The sequence below is a fragment of the Equus quagga genome, chromosome 1 (assembly GCF_021613505.1).
Source record: "Equus quagga isolate Etosha38 chromosome 1, UCLA_HA_Equagga_1.0, whole genome shotgun sequence".
In the NCBI taxonomy this organism is placed as follows: domain Eukaryota; kingdom Metazoa; phylum Chordata; class Mammalia; order Perissodactyla; family Equidae; genus Equus; species Equus quagga.
In genome coordinates, this window is record NC_060267.1 from 21,386,991 (window position 1) to 21,402,613 (window position 15,623).

At 41.3% G+C, this 15,623-nt stretch overlaps 1 protein-coding gene across 2 annotated transcripts; it reads left to right on the forward strand.

Moving 5' to 3' along the window:
• The first annotated feature begins 1,009 nt into the window (after nucleotides 1-1,009).
• On the forward strand, nucleotides 1,010-15,187 carry SLC38A2 (solute carrier family 38 member 2). Of its 2 annotated transcripts, XM_046660626.1 has the most exons (16): nucleotides 1,010-1,293; nucleotides 2,422-2,615; nucleotides 2,846-2,927; nucleotides 3,075-3,190; nucleotides 6,073-6,146; nucleotides 6,247-6,339; nucleotides 6,469-6,550; nucleotides 7,943-8,025; nucleotides 8,624-8,682; nucleotides 9,021-9,188; nucleotides 9,578-9,657; nucleotides 9,772-9,872; nucleotides 10,483-10,607; nucleotides 10,975-11,119; nucleotides 11,228-11,325; nucleotides 12,200-15,187. In XM_046660626.1, exons 2-16 carry the CDS (start codon nucleotides 2,500-2,502, stop codon nucleotides 12,296-12,298), a joined length of 1,521 nt encoding a protein of 506 aa, XP_046516582.1. In that variant the 5' UTR covers nucleotides 1,010-1,293; nucleotides 2,422-2,499; the 3' UTR covers nucleotides 12,299-15,187. The 2 variants fall into 2 exon arrangements, with proteins under 2 accessions (XP_046516582.1, XP_046516591.1); XM_046660635.1 differs by lacking the exons at nucleotides 1,010-1,293; nucleotides 3,075-3,190 and having other exon boundaries at nucleotides 2,473-2,615.
• Nucleotides 15,188-15,623: the final 436 nt, after the last annotated feature.

A 15,623-nucleotide genomic window follows, 5' to 3' on the forward strand; every position in this document is an offset into this window, starting at 1 on the left:
CGGCGAAGGGGCCCCCTAGTTGCAAGAGCACATCGCCACTGGAGGGGAAGCACCAGGCTCGGGAGAAAGTCTCTCAGACCAGCATTCCAACGGAGGCAGCACCTCTGTAAATACAAGGAAAGAAAGGCGAGGAGAGCGAGAGGAGCTCTCAAATTGGGGTGGGGGTGGGGTGGAAGGAGTGAAATGTGTCCGCAAAGGGAAAACTGGGGACTCATACACCTCCTCAGAAGAGCCGGTCCCCCCAAGCTGAGGCCCAACCGCGGCTTGGGGTCTGGCTTGCTGGTCAGGATGTAGCTTTTCCCCTAGTAGCGTTTTACATGTTCAGACAAAAAGGATATCCCGAAACGGAGCTGCCAACCGACCTAATCAGGCTAGTTTGGAAGAGTTGAAAGCAGGTCTAGGTGGAGAAGAAAGAACGAGAACAGGAACTGGTCATGGAGACACGTTGCTGCGTTAGCCCAAGTTTGCTAGGGAACCCCCCCCCCCCCGTGCAAATCACAAAAAGAACAGGCAGGAAAGGGTAGGGTGGGCGGGATGCGTCCCCAAAAAACCTTGAGGTTTTAGAAAGCAAAGAGTGCTGGTAACTCGGGAGGAAGGGAATTTGAAGGAGAAGGCTCCTGGGACACAACCGCATGTGTTGGGCACCGTCGGGGCTGAAATGGATAGGTGAGGGGCGCGCGGGGCTCTCTCCAGGTGGGCTACGAAACTGGGAAGGGGATTCGGTTTTGCGGCAAGGAGGGGTGGGGTGGGGCGGGCGCCAAACCCCGAGCCGGCCGGGGAGGGGAGGGGAGAGGAGAGGAGGGGCAGGGAGGAGAGGGAGAGGAGGGGAGAGGAGGGGAGGGGAGGGGAGGGGAGGGGAGGGAGGGGGCGGGCGGGGGCGGAGCCTGCGGGCCGGGCGGGCGGGGGCGGAGCCCAGGTGGTGGTGATACACAAAGAGAAGGCCCCCGGCGGCCGGGCCCGCCCACTGACGCGTCCGCCCGGGCTCCGCTATAACCCGCCGCTCGCCCGGCCGCTCCAGAGTCGCGCGACACCGCCGTTCCCGAGCGCCTTTGCCCGCACCGCCGCCCGCCCGACCACGCGTTCCCCCACACTCGCGCCTTTCCCCCGAGACGGCGGACGCCGGACCATTGGGGCGGCAACTTGCCATTTCCTTTTGTTATTAAAATTGTTTTTCCTGTCCATTGTTGGGGGTTTTTTTGTTTTGGTTTTTTTTACGATTTTTGTTTGACTGAGGGAAATCCACCGGAGGCGTTTGCCAGACGTTTCCGGGACACAGGAGGGGAGACCACAGAGGTGAGGCGCGCGGAGGGGGTCTGTGCAAAGGGCGGGGGGCGCAAGGCGCGGGCGGGAGTGGGGGAGGGGCCGCGAGAGGGGCCGCGGCGGGAAGGCGCCTGCTGGGGTCGTTTCCGCCCGGGAAGGGCGTTTGCGGTCGGCAGGGCCCGCCTTCGACCCTGACCGCGCAGGGGTCTCCGCCCTCGGGCGGGGGAGGGGCGGGGGCCTCGTCCCCGCCCGGAGCGGAGCCGCATCCTCCCGTTAGGGGGAGGGGAGCCAGGCCGACCCGCGGCTCCTCTGCGGCAAGTCTTGTGACTCATTTGCATTAATAAAAAACATTAAATCCAAGGGGCTTGGGATTTGGGGGCGGCGGAGATGGGTTTTGGCTTTTAGTGTAGCCGAGACCAAGATTGGGGAAGACGGGCCGGGAACGTTTGACAATCGGCGATCGATGTTGCATCAGTTTCCTTTCCGGGCATAGGAGGGGCCGGCCGGGCGAAGCGCTAGCGAGCCGCATGCCTCTGGACTAGTGTGTCGAGGGCACGGGCGTGCGCATGTAAACAAACCCTGGGCGCCTATGCGCGCCCGAGAACAGGCGTTCTCTCCTTTTCTAGAGAGGAGGACTTATGTCAGCTGTTTCTGCCCTCTTCGAGTCTGCTGTGTGCCGCAGAAGCATGTCCCCACCTGGGGACTCTGGGCATGAAAGGACGGATTACGCGGCATTGCTATTGCAAATGCTCGAAAGGGGCAGCTGTGCGCCTGGGCTGCATGCACACCTAGCCAGTGCCCGGGTGGGATGTGTGCCCTGCGTGCCTGTGCACGACCAAAGAGGCTGGGGGCGGGGAGCAAAACAGAGTCCCCCGCACCCTTGCTCTCAGACTTGGGATAACCGAGTGGGTGCAGTGCTCAGATCCGCTGGAGAAGGGCCTCGGCGTCCGGCGGGCGCAGCGCCGCGGTGGGACCATCTTTGTTCTCCGCGGCTCCGCTGTCTGTACTTTTCCGCCGCTCCGCGCGCCCCCGCCCCTCGCGCTCGGCTGGTACTTTTCCACTCGCCTGGCCGGGGATGAATCAGCCGCGCTGCGCCGCCCGGCGGCGTCACGTGACCAGGGCGGGCGCTGCAGTCCTGACGTGCCGCCTCTACCTTCGCAGGCAGCCGCGCGGGCCAGTGCACGCCAAGGACAAAAGGAACCCAGTGTTCGCTGCACCCGAGTCCTCCAGGTGCCCAGCATGAAGAAAGCCGAAATGGGAAGGTTCAGTATTTCCCCGGATGAGGACAGCAGCAGCTACAGCTCGAACAGCGACTTCAACTACTCCTACCCCACCAAGCAAGCTGCCCTGAAAAGGTGGGAGAAGTTGCTCCTTTTAAGACGGGTTGTGCGGATCGGGGTTCTTTACCTAGGACTTGACTTCTTTTGCTTTAATTTACTGTAGCATTTGGAGAGAGAGTGTTCTCTCTGTCTCCGGTTGTCATATTGCAGTGACAGAACCTCGTGTGAAAATCGACTCCTGCTTAATACATTCCGTTGTACATTTCAATCCAATTTAGGACTTTTCTGGGATTTTTTTTTTGCAGCCATTATGCAGATGTAGATCCTGAAAACCAGAACTTTTTACTTGAATCGAATTTGGGGAAGAAGAAGTATGAAACAGACTTTGTAAGTGAAACATCGTAATTTGTGTGTCTGTCGCATTATGGAGTAAAAGAATAGTTTTACTTCAGATTTCAAATCTAACTTGCCCAAAGCTGGTTTTCTCCATTTAATTATTGTTATATGTTTGGTTATCGTTTTCCCTCTATGTAGCATCCAGGTACTACTTCCTTTGGAATGTCAGTATTTAATCTGAGCAATGCGATTGTGGGCAGTGGAATCCTTGGGCTTTCTTATGCCATGGCTAATACTGGAATTGCTCTTTTTATGTAAGTATGTGTAAGTAGTGAGTCTGCCATGCAGGGCAGTTAATATGATGGTACAACATATATTTTGGCTCCAGAGACAGAGTTTACACTTGAAGTGGTTGACTTAATCATTTCCTTAAAACTTAAAATATGAGAAATCCAGAAATTTCATTATTCTAGTACATAACTGCATGATATCAAGAAAGCCAATTACATAGGGAAAAATAGAACAACACTTTAAACTCATAATTAAGCCAAAAGTCTTTAAGTCAGTGGGTCTAGTTAAAACAGTTGTAACAGGGGTTGGATGTTAAAAAAGGACTATTGATAAATCCAGGGTAGTTAAATATTTTGTTCTGGCAAAATCAGAAGCAAAAAAATATTAATCAGCGTAATACCTCCAAATCAGTTTGGTCAGTTGACGTAGTCACCCCAAGGACTGTGGCCTCTTCTGTGCATAAGGAAAACAGCTAATTTTTTTTTAACGTATAGTGGTGTGGTGGTATTTACCTAACCTGGAACATGTTTGTTTTACGAAAAGTGAGTCATAATTTTCTGGACACTGAAATGCAACCCGTAGCTGTTTTTGTTTTTTTAATATTTTTTCTTCCAGGTCTATCTCATTGCCATATGCCATAGCAAAAAAGTGAACATTTTAATAAGTATCTGCTTTTGAACTTTTTTTCCCCCCTAGTTGCCCAGTTAGAATTGGTTCTGTACTTTTCTGGCATACATAGCTAGAGTAAAATTTTGGAGCTGTAGAAGACTTTAGAGCAGTGCTTCTTAACCATTGTGGAGTCACTGCCTCTTGGAGAATATAATAGAAAAGTATAAACCTTATTTCCAGGGTAAAAGCACAAAACAAAAGTACATGGAAATTTGAGCATGCATTTTCAATGATGTTGGCATCATAGCAATTAAGTACCCCTGGGCTCCTGACTAAGGCAATTTCTGTGGAAGATAGTGTGGTTTATTGTAAATGAAGAAACCACAGGTACCTGTAGCATGGAATTGTCCCTTTGTGACAGACGTATTTCAGTTAGCTGACTGGTGCCTTCTACTCAAGTTATTTTCTCCAGTAGAGTGGAATGTTCATGAAAAGAAAAGCAGATCTTTGCAAAGCTCTGCTTTGTGGTGAAATTCCACACTAAAGTGAAGCCTGGCTCTGAGCCTTGGAAGCCCGATTCAGTCCGCAGGCCTCATTAGCATGAGGCTTTTCGAGACCTCTTACTAAGGTGAAGGACCAGGAATTTAAACAGAAAGGACCCTAGAGTTTCACATCTTTTAGTGGGGAACATGAATGGCATGATTGTTAAACATTTGAAACTCTTCCTAACTCTGAGTATAAAAACTGGAGGCAGTCTTTAAATGCTGCCAGTGTGGTTATAGTGCAGAATTTACATTGAGATTAAATGGCACCTCTGTTTCATAAGTGAAAGCAAAATTCTGACATGTTGCCCTTGCGCTGGTCTATGTGTTTGACGATTAACCATTTTAATAAATGGTTAAATAACATCGAAAGTGCTAAAGTGCGTTTTTAATCCACCATATTTTACATGGTATATTTGGAGGTAGAGAGATAAATGGGCAAAGCCACCTGGCTGTCATGGTCTTGTTAACAACTCTGTAGCTAACCTTTTTAATAGAATCAGTCATGAGTTGAAAGTGACCTCAAAGGTTGTGAAGTCCATTCATCCCTCTTTGTCATTTCAGTGTAAGAGAAAGAAGGACTGAATTTGTCAGCACACTTTGAAAATTGTTTTTGATTAAACCAACAACTTTGTCCAGTTAGAGGTGAGGCTGATGGTGTCGTTTTCCACCTCAGACTAGACCCCATAAAACTTTTGGCATTAGAATGGCAGCTTAATGCCACCACCTGTGCTTAACCAACAGGCATCAGTTTCTTTGCCAGACCTTATTTAGTACTGTATTCAGTTTGCCCATACAAATTAAAAAAGATGTATCTGTCGTCTTGTTGGTAGTTTTCTGTGAGTTTCCCTGCTTTTGACTTTTTGTTCCTTTTAGTAAAAATAAATCCATATTTTTCTTGGCTTGCCTATAGTGGGGAGGAAAATAAAGCTGGAATGAGAGAGAATCCGTGCCCTAAAGGAAAACCAAGTGACGTTAGGGAACCTTTAGTCCCTTTCTATTTTTCTTTTTTTCTCCTGTTCTATCTAAGTAAAAGGATTGAGGGAGGGACAGCCCAGACAGACTGATAGCCTGCTTGTTTTAGCACGGGCATTGTTCAACTTTGTGACAATGGTAGGCCTGTATTCCACAACATGGGCTGCAATATAGTATATCGTCACGGTGCTTACGTCTCTGATTTGTGCCCAGTTGTTTGTAAAACTGGCTGACACTTAATGGTGTTAGTATCTTTCCCCCTGACTTTACAGTCCCATTCTTCTCCTTATCTGTATAGCCCAGTTGGTCTCAAGACCTTTCCTGAACCCATCTCAATTGGATTTCACGTTAGCTTGGAGGCTGGGTTTACTGGCAGGTAGTACCACCATTTTACAGATAAAAGGAACTATTAAAATGCAGAGGAGTAGCAAATATACAGCTAATTATAATGGTGCCAGAATCAGATCATAAGACTCATAATTCTACCACTTTAAAGTTAGGCTTTCCAGTGTCTCCTGGCTCCTTTGGTTCAGTGGGTAAACCCCTGTTCTTCTCCAGTACTGTAGATCTATTACCGAAGACATGATACAGGTTTTCAGTACCATGTAAAAGATGTCGACACTGGCCAGGAGAGTGAACACCAGTTCTTGGGGGCGTTCTGCCTAGTGCCAGAAATCTTAGGGCAGGTTCCATGTTTAATGTTTAAATAACCAGAAAGAATTGTGTTTAAATACAGCCGTGTTTGTTTATGACCCTGTGCCTTTTCTTTCTCTCATCAGAATTCTCTTGACGTTTGTGTCAATATTTTCCCTGTATTCTGTTCATCTCCTTTTGAAGACTGCCAATGAAGGAGGTATGGCAGCATTCTTGGTATTTCTAAAACAATTATGTCTTATGACTTGCTTCCTCACGTAAAATCCTTGCTTCATGCTTCTGTGTTCTTCAAATTATAGGGTCTTTATTATATGAACAATTGGGACATAAGGCATTTGGATTGGTTGGAAAGCTTGCAGCCTCTGGATCAATTACAATGCAGAACATTGGAGGTAAGAACTTTTAAAAGGCAATTTGGGTAGACTTTTTGCTCTTTGTGTAGCACAGAGTGGTGACACATTGCTTTTGGTGTCCCATGCCACATTTTGCACTTGTAATGGTATAATTTTGTTTTCCTCCAGCTATGTCAAGCTACCTCTTCATAGTGAAATATGAGTTACCTTTGGTGATCCAGGCATTAATGAACATTGAAGATACAACTGGGTAGGTGCTAAGTGAGATTACTCATAAGAAACAATTATAGTCTGAAATGGTTAGAAACATTTTATCAAAGTTGGATACAAAATGATTATCAGTAAATTATTTTTAATAAATGTTCCTATTGAAACTGACCAAGAAGTCCCCCATAAACTGATTTGAACTTCTGAGAAGGAAAGGCCAAAGATGATAGCTAGTCTTATAACTGTGGCTAATTTCTAACCTGCATGTGAAAACAGATTTTCCAGAACTTCACATCTCTTCATATTCACTCTCTAAGAAGTTATAGCTGTGTAACACATAGCCCAACCTAAGTTAAGACTGAACCTTTGAATTACTTTAAAAATCATTGCCTTTCTGATTTTCATAAATTTGAAGTTCTTGAAACTTATTCTATTTTAAATACATAATACCAGAAAATGTATGGCCATGCTGTGGAAACCTTATCCTAGCAAAGTTATTCATCTCAGCGGACTAACAGGTTTTTATCTAAAGTAAACACGGAGAGGGATAATTTGCTTCCCCACTTACATGTAGCTTATCTCAAAGTACAGAGGTGTGGTTATCTCTGCAGCTTTAGAAATTGAATTTGACGAGCTGATCTTTAAATATTAGTTTTCTGTGGGGTCTTTGTTGCTGAAGTGAGTGGAGTGGGATTCACAGGGCAATTAGAGTTTGAAAATAGTGATTTAAAGAGGGTATAGTTGGTTACCTAAAGAGGAAAGACATTCTAGAACTCTTAGGAGATGTGTAATATTTCCTCTGAATTCAGAGAGGATCTTTTGACTACTTTTGGAGTCAAGGTGGGTCAAGATGTCACAACATACTCTTAACACCCCGGAATGAGTCCTGGTTTGGGGGATTGGGTTTTCTTGTTTTGTTTTTGCCTTTGTATTTTAAGTATGAAAAAACTTCCTTGTTGAAGTGCTTAATAAGTACATTTGCTAACAAACGTCTGAAAGAAACTTGTTTTAAAATTTCCTTGTTTCTAGCATTAAAAATTGCAAGCTAAAGCTATGACAAAGTTGGTGTACAATTTTTCTAAAAATGCTTAACGATAAGATTGCTGGCTTAACAATGCTGCTTTGTTGCCTACGTTAGTATCAAGCCTTTAAGAAGCATTTTATGTTATGAATCTGCTGGCAGCCTTCCCAGAGCAAACAGTGGGACAAGAGTTACACTGTTTCCTACCCCGTTTCTAACCTGAGGGAATACTCATCTAGTGAACAGTTGGAAATTTATTCCTATCTGTAGGCTTTATGAAATAAGCAATACTTTTTCCAAACCTGTTTGTTTGTTTGTTTATTGTTATAGTATTTCTATACAGTGAGTCCTGTGAAAAGATGCATATGTTGTTCATGACTGGCTTTAACCTTGTTTTTCTTTTCTTTAATTCAGATTGTGGTATTTGAACGGTGACTATTTGGTTCTGTTGGTGTCATTGGTGCTCATCCTTCCTTTATCACTGCTGAGAAATTTAGGTGAGCAAACCTGGCTCTAAAGAGAGTTGCACTAAGCCTCTCACCAGCCAGTTGGCTTTCTCTTAATAAAAACTGAGAGCTAAAAAGCCCTAGAAACATACTTTTGGGAGTTATAGCTTACAAACCTGTAGGTTTTTCAAAATCCTAGCAGGATCGCTACTATGGGGCCAAAATATTTTCGTTGACATTTTATGATATCTTGTGCTTTGTAACTAATAGTAAAAAAAATAAAAGTTTTTATTATGTTAGTTATTAGCAATTATTTTTAAGTAATTTTATATATATCCTAGTGTGTAAGAATTAAATTTCAAAATCCTAGCAGGATCGCTACTATGGGGCCAAAATATTTTCGTTGACATTTTATGATATCTTGTGCTTTGTAACTAATAGTAAAAAAAATGAAAGTTTTTATTATGTTAGTTATTAGCAATTATTTTTAAGTAATTTTATATATATCCTAGTGTGTAAGAATTAAAAATTCAGTATTGTATGCACACTAAAATCTTCCAAGGAGAATTGAGTTATTTAGTGGAGAAAATATATTTTCCCTAAACCTATTTCATGAAACTAATCCTGATTTTTCCCTCCTCCATTGTAGGATATTTGGGATATACCAGTGGCCTTTCTTTGATGTGTATGATGTTCTTTCTGATCGTGGTGGGTATAACTTTTCTCTCAAGCTAGTGGTTTTTTTTGTTTTTTTTTTTTTAAAGATTTTATTTTTTCCTTTTTCTCCCCAAAGCCCCCCGGTACATAGTTGTGTATTCTTCGTTGTGGGTTCCTCTAGTTGTGGCATGTGGGACGCTGCCTCAGCGTGGTCTGACGAGCAGTGCCATGTCCGCGCCCAGGATTCGAACCGACGAAACACTGGGCCGCCTGCAGCGGAGCGTGCGAACTTAACCACTCGGCCACAGGGCCAGCCCCAAGCTAGTGGTTTTTTTTATAAGCCCTGTTACATTGTTCAGTTTAACAAGTGCAAAATAATATATTTTCAGGTGATTTGCAAGAAATTTCAGATTCCTTGTCCTATGGAACTTGCTTTGATAATTAATGAAACAGTCAACAGCAGCCTGACACAACCAGCGGCTTTTCCACCTGCTGTGCCATTTAACATGACTGAGGGTGACTCTTGCAGACCACGTTACTTTATCTTCAACTCACAGGTAACTGAATGGAATCTTTATTTTCTCAAAGGAAGATTTTGGGGAAGAAAAGAGGTAAACCCCCCTGGAAATTGAAAAATAACTCCCAAAGTAAAAGGCGGAGGGGTGATAGCTGCTCTTTAGAAATCACGATTGGCTCATTATTGAAGACTGAACAGAAAGCGTTGGTTTATATCTTAAAATAGATTGAGAAGTGAAATACTCACGATGTTAATAATTGCACATGCAGAAGTTAGGATATTGGTCATAGTGAACGATTTAGAAGAATGGGAAACTAATTATTTAGGTTTTGATTCTAAGATTAGTTACTATAAAATAGAAATTGCAGAACTGTGGTAACACGAGTTTGTTGCATTAAGGTATTAAGTCAGATTTTACATTTTTTGCAGACTGTCTATGCTGTGCCAATTCTGACCTTTTCATTTGTCTGTCATCCTGCTATTCTTCCCATTTACGAAGAGCTGAAAGAGTGAGTACATTACCTATTTGTATAAAAATTTATTGGAAAAACTGCAAACATATTAGGTTACTGCTATGACTACGGCTAAAGTATATATTTGTATTTTCCTTTGAATTTATGTAGGCGCAGCCGTAGAAGAATGATGAATGTGTCCAAGATTTCGTTTTTTGCTATGTTTCTCATGTACCTGCTTGCTGCTCTCTTTGGCTACCTGACATTTTACGGTAAATAATGTCTAGTTTACAAAAAAAGAAAAACCTTAGTAGGATGAAATTGACACTTTTGTATAATGAAATTGATGCTTTTGTATGTATAGTTTGTCACTTTAAAAATTCAGTTTGTTTTTTAGTGTATTTCATATTTGTAATGAGAAATTGAATTTAGAGCTTAGAATTTCCTATGTATATTTAATCAGTAATTTCTAGAATCCAGGTTCAAAAAGATACCATTGGCCATTTGATGGCATTTTTATATAATGTGCTTGCATCTAAGTTCGTTCTGCCTATCTCCTGTCCAGTCACCTTCATGTTACACAACACACCCAAACTGTAAGCCAAACCGTGGGATTTAGCTATTTAGCTCATGTTGTTTTTAATGGGGGTCATGTGGCTAAATCTCTACTTGGAATTTAGAAAAGTTTTCCTTCAATGTTATTTTAATTGCATTAACCCTAATTCCATATTAATCTTATTAGCCTCTTAGTTCACAGTCATTTTATGAGTAGCTAATAACTTTGGTGCAAATTGTACCATAAGTTAGATTTCCTCCCTAATCTCCAGAGAAAACAGCACACTTGAAGCTTTTGTGTGTGTGTGTGTGTGTCTTTCCCCATAGAACGCGTGGAGTCAGAACTGCTTCATACCTACTCTTCTGTCGTGGGGACTGACATTCTTCTTCTCATCGTCCGTTTGGCTGTGTTAGTGGCTGTCACCCTGACAGTACCAGTAGTTATTTTCCCGGTAAGTATTCACCTGCTCTCCTTTCAATAGGAGTGAGTTTTTAAACATGTAATGATTTGTGAGATTTTCGTCTTCTGGGGGAAGAAAACACTACTGGAGCAATACCAAGTAGATAGCAGTTTTGAAGGGGCTTTTTAAAAATACTTTGTAGATTTTCAAAACATCCTGGGGCCTTGTTTCCATAATTAAAGATAGAAAATGATCTTTCAGTGTTTAGACATTAAGAAAAGAGCAGCAGAGGAGGGGCACAATTTTAGTATTTAAATAGCTGCTTGTTTTAGATGTATTTCCTATTATTTGGGTTTTCTTTGTTTGGCTTTTTCATTAATTAAAACTGGAGTTTTTATTTATTTATTTATTTTGGCAGATCCGGAGTTCCTTAACTCAGTTGTTGTGTCCAGCAAAAGATTTCAGTTGGTGGCGTCATACTGTCATCACAGTGTCTATCTTGGCATTTACCAATTTGCTTGTCATCTTTGTCCCAACTATTAGAGATATCTTTGGTTTCATTGGTAAGTTTTACAAAGTATCAAAGTTGATTCAAATATCAGGGATTTCAGATTTAAAAAATAACAAATGATTTATTGAATTCTCAAGAAACGGTCAATGTTCTTTTACAGGTGCGTCTGCAGCTGCCATGTTGATCTTTATTCTTCCATCTGCCTTCTATATCAAGTTGGTGAAGAAAGAACCTATGAAATCTATACAAAAGATTGGGGTGAGTGAGAGATTATGACTGTAGAAACAGTAATAATCCTGCAATACCAGAATTTCCTCAACTGATTTTAATTTAAGTCTCTTAGCTGTCACTTATTGTCATTTCACTTTAAGTTTCTAATAAATATTTCTGTGACAGTGGAAGATTGGGGGAGGGGAGATGAAAGACAGTTGCCATCAGATATGTGCTTAAGTTAATTGCAAGAAAGACATTAGATATTTTAGAGATAGGAATAGAGATTAAGAGCGTAAAGACACTGACTCAGCTTTTCAACATTTGTTTAACCAATATTTGTTGGGCTGCTTACTGTGTGACAGGCACTTAAATGGGCTTTGAGCGTATAAAAGAGAAAAAGATGGAGTGTTCAGTCAAACAAGGCTAACCATCTTCAAAGCAAAGCTCTGGGAGACAGTTGTACTTTCAAGCACATCCTAGTACTTTAAAGTGTCGTAACGACTGATTTTAGAGAGAGTATAATATGTGAACCACAAATGATCCTAGTGGTGGGGATGTTTAGGAACAAGACTGCTTTCCACGTCCTTATTCTCCACTAGCATTCTATTCCGACTGAAGTACTAGAATTGTTTATAAACCAACAATTGTCATTTTGTTTCACTCAAATATAGAGTGGCAGTAATTGAAGGGTTGCATGAAGAGTAAACTTACTAGTGTCTCTTAGAAAGATCTCTGGCTTTGACTCAGGCTGCCTTTTAGGATGACTTGGGTATCTCTAGCAAGGTAAAACTGTAGCTCTATAAAATAGTGGTGACATAATGTTAGTAATTATAAGCCCATTTTTAAAAGTAGGAAGAGGAGTTTTAGGCAGATGCGTTTTGTTGCTTGCTGATCAGTTTTCTCTGTGTGCTCATTGCAGGCTGTGTGCTTCCTGTTGAGTGGCATCGTGGTGATGACTGGAAGCATGGCCTTGATTGTTTTGGATTGGGTACACAATGCGCCTGGAGGTGGCCATTAACTGTCACCACTAAAACTCCGATAGTCCATTTGATGCCAGTGTTGAGTCAACTCTCAACTATTATGAAATTTCACCTAATATTTTCAGTTTCACTTCCTTTTGAAGTGCAGATTCCTCGCTGGTTCTTCTGAGTGCAGAATAAATGAACTTTTTTTTTTTTTTTTAAAGAAACTGTTCTGTATGATAGAAATGGATATTAACAACCAAACCACGAGTCTCGGGTTAACGGAAGTGACAATTTTATTCCATTCCAGAGAATGGACGAACTCTTTTATCAAGCCACATGTTTGGCTCTGTCATTGTTTAACTTGGATATTTTATGATTTTACTTGAATGTGCCTAATGGAACCATTCGATGTGAGAAACAATTCTTAATTCATAGCAAAGTATTGAAATAACCATTGAGAAAAACACTATAATTCTTTTGTACCAAAAATATTTAAAGACCTCAAAAGCACTCTTTTGCTTTTAAAAAATTGAATTGCTTTTTCTGAACTTTATCCGAAAACGGTTGTCAGTAAATTCCATTAAAAAAATATCATTAATATGTAAAAACAGGTATTCGTGTTACAAAATGATCTGCCTTTTTGTAGGCATAATAAGCCAAATACTTTTTTTACCCAAAATAGCTTTTAGAGAAAATGATGTCATGAAAAATTGTACCACGAATAGGAGCGTAGTTTTTTCCATTCAAACGTCACCATTAAGGATAATCGATTGGTTATTGCTATACCCAAATCAGGTGAACTCTGTTCATCATTTTTCTTCTCTGTGTCCAAATAATTTGATTCATTCAGACTGAAATATTAATGGCTTCAATCTCTTAGAATGGAAGATAATGCAGATATTTTCGTGGGGAGTAAAATAACTAATTTTGAGGTACCAAATAGTGCAATTGGGTAAAACAGGGTTTATTCAGTTGCATCTGTCTCCAGAGTTGTCTTGACAGCTCCGGGTTTTTTGGGCCAGCCCTTTTTTGACATTGCTTCCAGCAGTGGAAAATGGGCATTTGATGGCTATAGGCCAAAACTATTCTATCCAGAGTACAGCTTTTCAAAATGCTCATTTGCTACTGGAAGTGTGAATTACTTGATTCTGTATGGCTTAGTCGTGTTTGTGTTTTGTCTACAGTAGAGGTCTAATCCACAGTTAAACCGATATTTGGTATAAGTTCTCTTCATATAGGCCACTGGGTTTCTCATGCAGTAAGCTTTTTAAGAAACTCATTTGCACTGGATTGTCATCTCATTCTTGTACAACATAGAATTATTTGTTTACATCCAACATGTGGTTAGCTAGGGAAAACAGTGCAACTTGAGTGTAAGTAGTTGGTCCAGCTGCATGTTCACCCTTCCATTTCATCCCAGTTAGAAGTGAAAAAATTACTTGGCTTTAAGAGCACATTTATTGTATGTTATAGTGTATGGTGAATATATTATTAAATAATGTGGTACTTTGCTCATCAGGCATAATGTCTAAAATCGAATATACGTAATTCCATTAGTGGTTGAGGGAAGCAAATAATGGAATCATCAATTGGTCATCTGGCTCTAAGGTTTTCTCTTGAACTAAATATTTTGAGCTTTAGGCAAGGGCCAGAAACGTGGCAGACATGGTTTTTGTTACGCATTCTTGTAATATATGTGACTAAATTACAGAAAAGATGTGTCTGTAATTAGACCCTTGTGGAACTGGAAGACGTCTTGTAGTGCTACATTGGGTGAAACCAATGGTCCATTTTTTGTTTGTTCCTACGAAAATAAAGTCATCGGGGACCATCTAGAAAGGCAGTGAAGATGGATTCTACGGCACTGCTTTCATTTAATTGGGTTTTTGGCACTCCCTTCAAGTCCAGAACCTCACCCCTAGTTCAGACCAAGAATCGGCGCTTCTGCTTGAGTTCCTGGAGAGAGTTGCTGATTTTATATCTAAGATATAAACAAGTAGAGAGTTGTTTTCTACAGTTTACATCCTTTCATACGGAAGAAAATACCATGGCAACCAGGAAAGAATGGAAAAAAGAACCCTCCTCTCACAGCATATGGATGTGGGGAGGCCCCTCCAGTCCTCTTGGCTGTTGGAGATTCAAAGTCAACAGCCTGGGGTAAATTCCACTGCATGATTTTCTTGGAGCTATCTTGTCTGCCTTGAGGTTCCTAAACAGTGAATTCCCATGAATGAGCAGTCTTCAGTATTAAAACCACTGTCTTGTCACCTCATTTTGCATTACTGTCTTCCGTGGATGTTTCAGTTATAACTGTAATGTTATTTATAGAACAGCATTAATCCATTAAAGCTAACCTATTTTTCAATATTTATGATAATCTATGTACATACATTGTCTGTCCATATGTATTTGTAAATAGGTTGTATATAATGTCAGGTTTGGGTCTTGGGTTTAAGTGTATATATTCCTGTAAGTTTCTTAACTGCATTTTGATGAATTCACATTATGTATCTATAAGAATTGTCCCAAAAGTACCTGTACAGAAACTTCAATATTAACAAATTGACAGATTGTGTAAACACTAAAAATTTAAAATATTTAAATTGTATTTGCAATAAACAGACTGGTTAAACATATTTTTTCATGAAAACTTGGTGCAAGTTAAGATCTCTGATTTAAATTTTAAATAAGGTCTAAATTTTCAAAATGCAGTAGTTATCAGAATGTGATCTAGTGTAATGAAATCAAATGTGATCTAGTGTAATGAAAGACCTTTGAGAACCTGGGTGTGTTGACTCTCTGTATACAGTGTAAATATCCCCACTGTACTGTTAGAGGCCAACAATTCAGTGTGACTTGTTGGCAAAGAGTGCTACACCGTTTCAATGAAACAATGTATGTTTGTTTTAACGGAACTAAAATAAATACATGCTTAATCCTGAGGAGCAGTGTTTTCTTTGAGGTAGTGGGATGAGTGGGGTCTCATGTATTTTGTATTTTAAATACAGCATCTGGCACTTAGTAGGTGTCACATAATGTTAGTAATTATAAAGAATGGTCAGAAAAAAAGTGTATTTTGCTTTTAAGTTCTTAAAGTTTACCAAGTGTGAGGAGGAATGGAAAAAAACTGCGAAGAGGCATCTCCAGGACCCAGGCTTAGGTCTGCTCCAAGGAGGCCAGTAGTGCATCGGGATCTTGGGGAACTTTTCTGAAATGCAGCTTTCTGGAGCACATGCTTATGTAGTCTGATTCCATAGATCGCGAGGGCGGCCCAGGATTTCGTCTCATAAAGCTACCCAGGTGATTCTGATGCACAGTTAGAATTAAGGGATGCTGAAACAGGCCTGGGAAAAGGATTAGTTCAGGCTTGGTGAACTA

Coding starts and splice junctions, on each gene's coding strand:
- SLC38A2 (XM_046660626.1), top strand. CDS start 2,500: ATGAAGAAAGCCGAAATGGGAAGGTTCAGTATTTCCCCGGATGAGGAC. Junction 6,147..6,246: donor GAAGACTGCCAATGAAGGAG/GTATGGCAGCAT, acceptor TTCAAATTATAG/GGTCTTTATTATATGAACAA. Junction 9,658..9,771: donor ATTTACGAAGAGCTGAAAGA/GTGAGTACATTA, acceptor GAATTTATGTAG/GCGCAGCCGTAGAAGAATGA.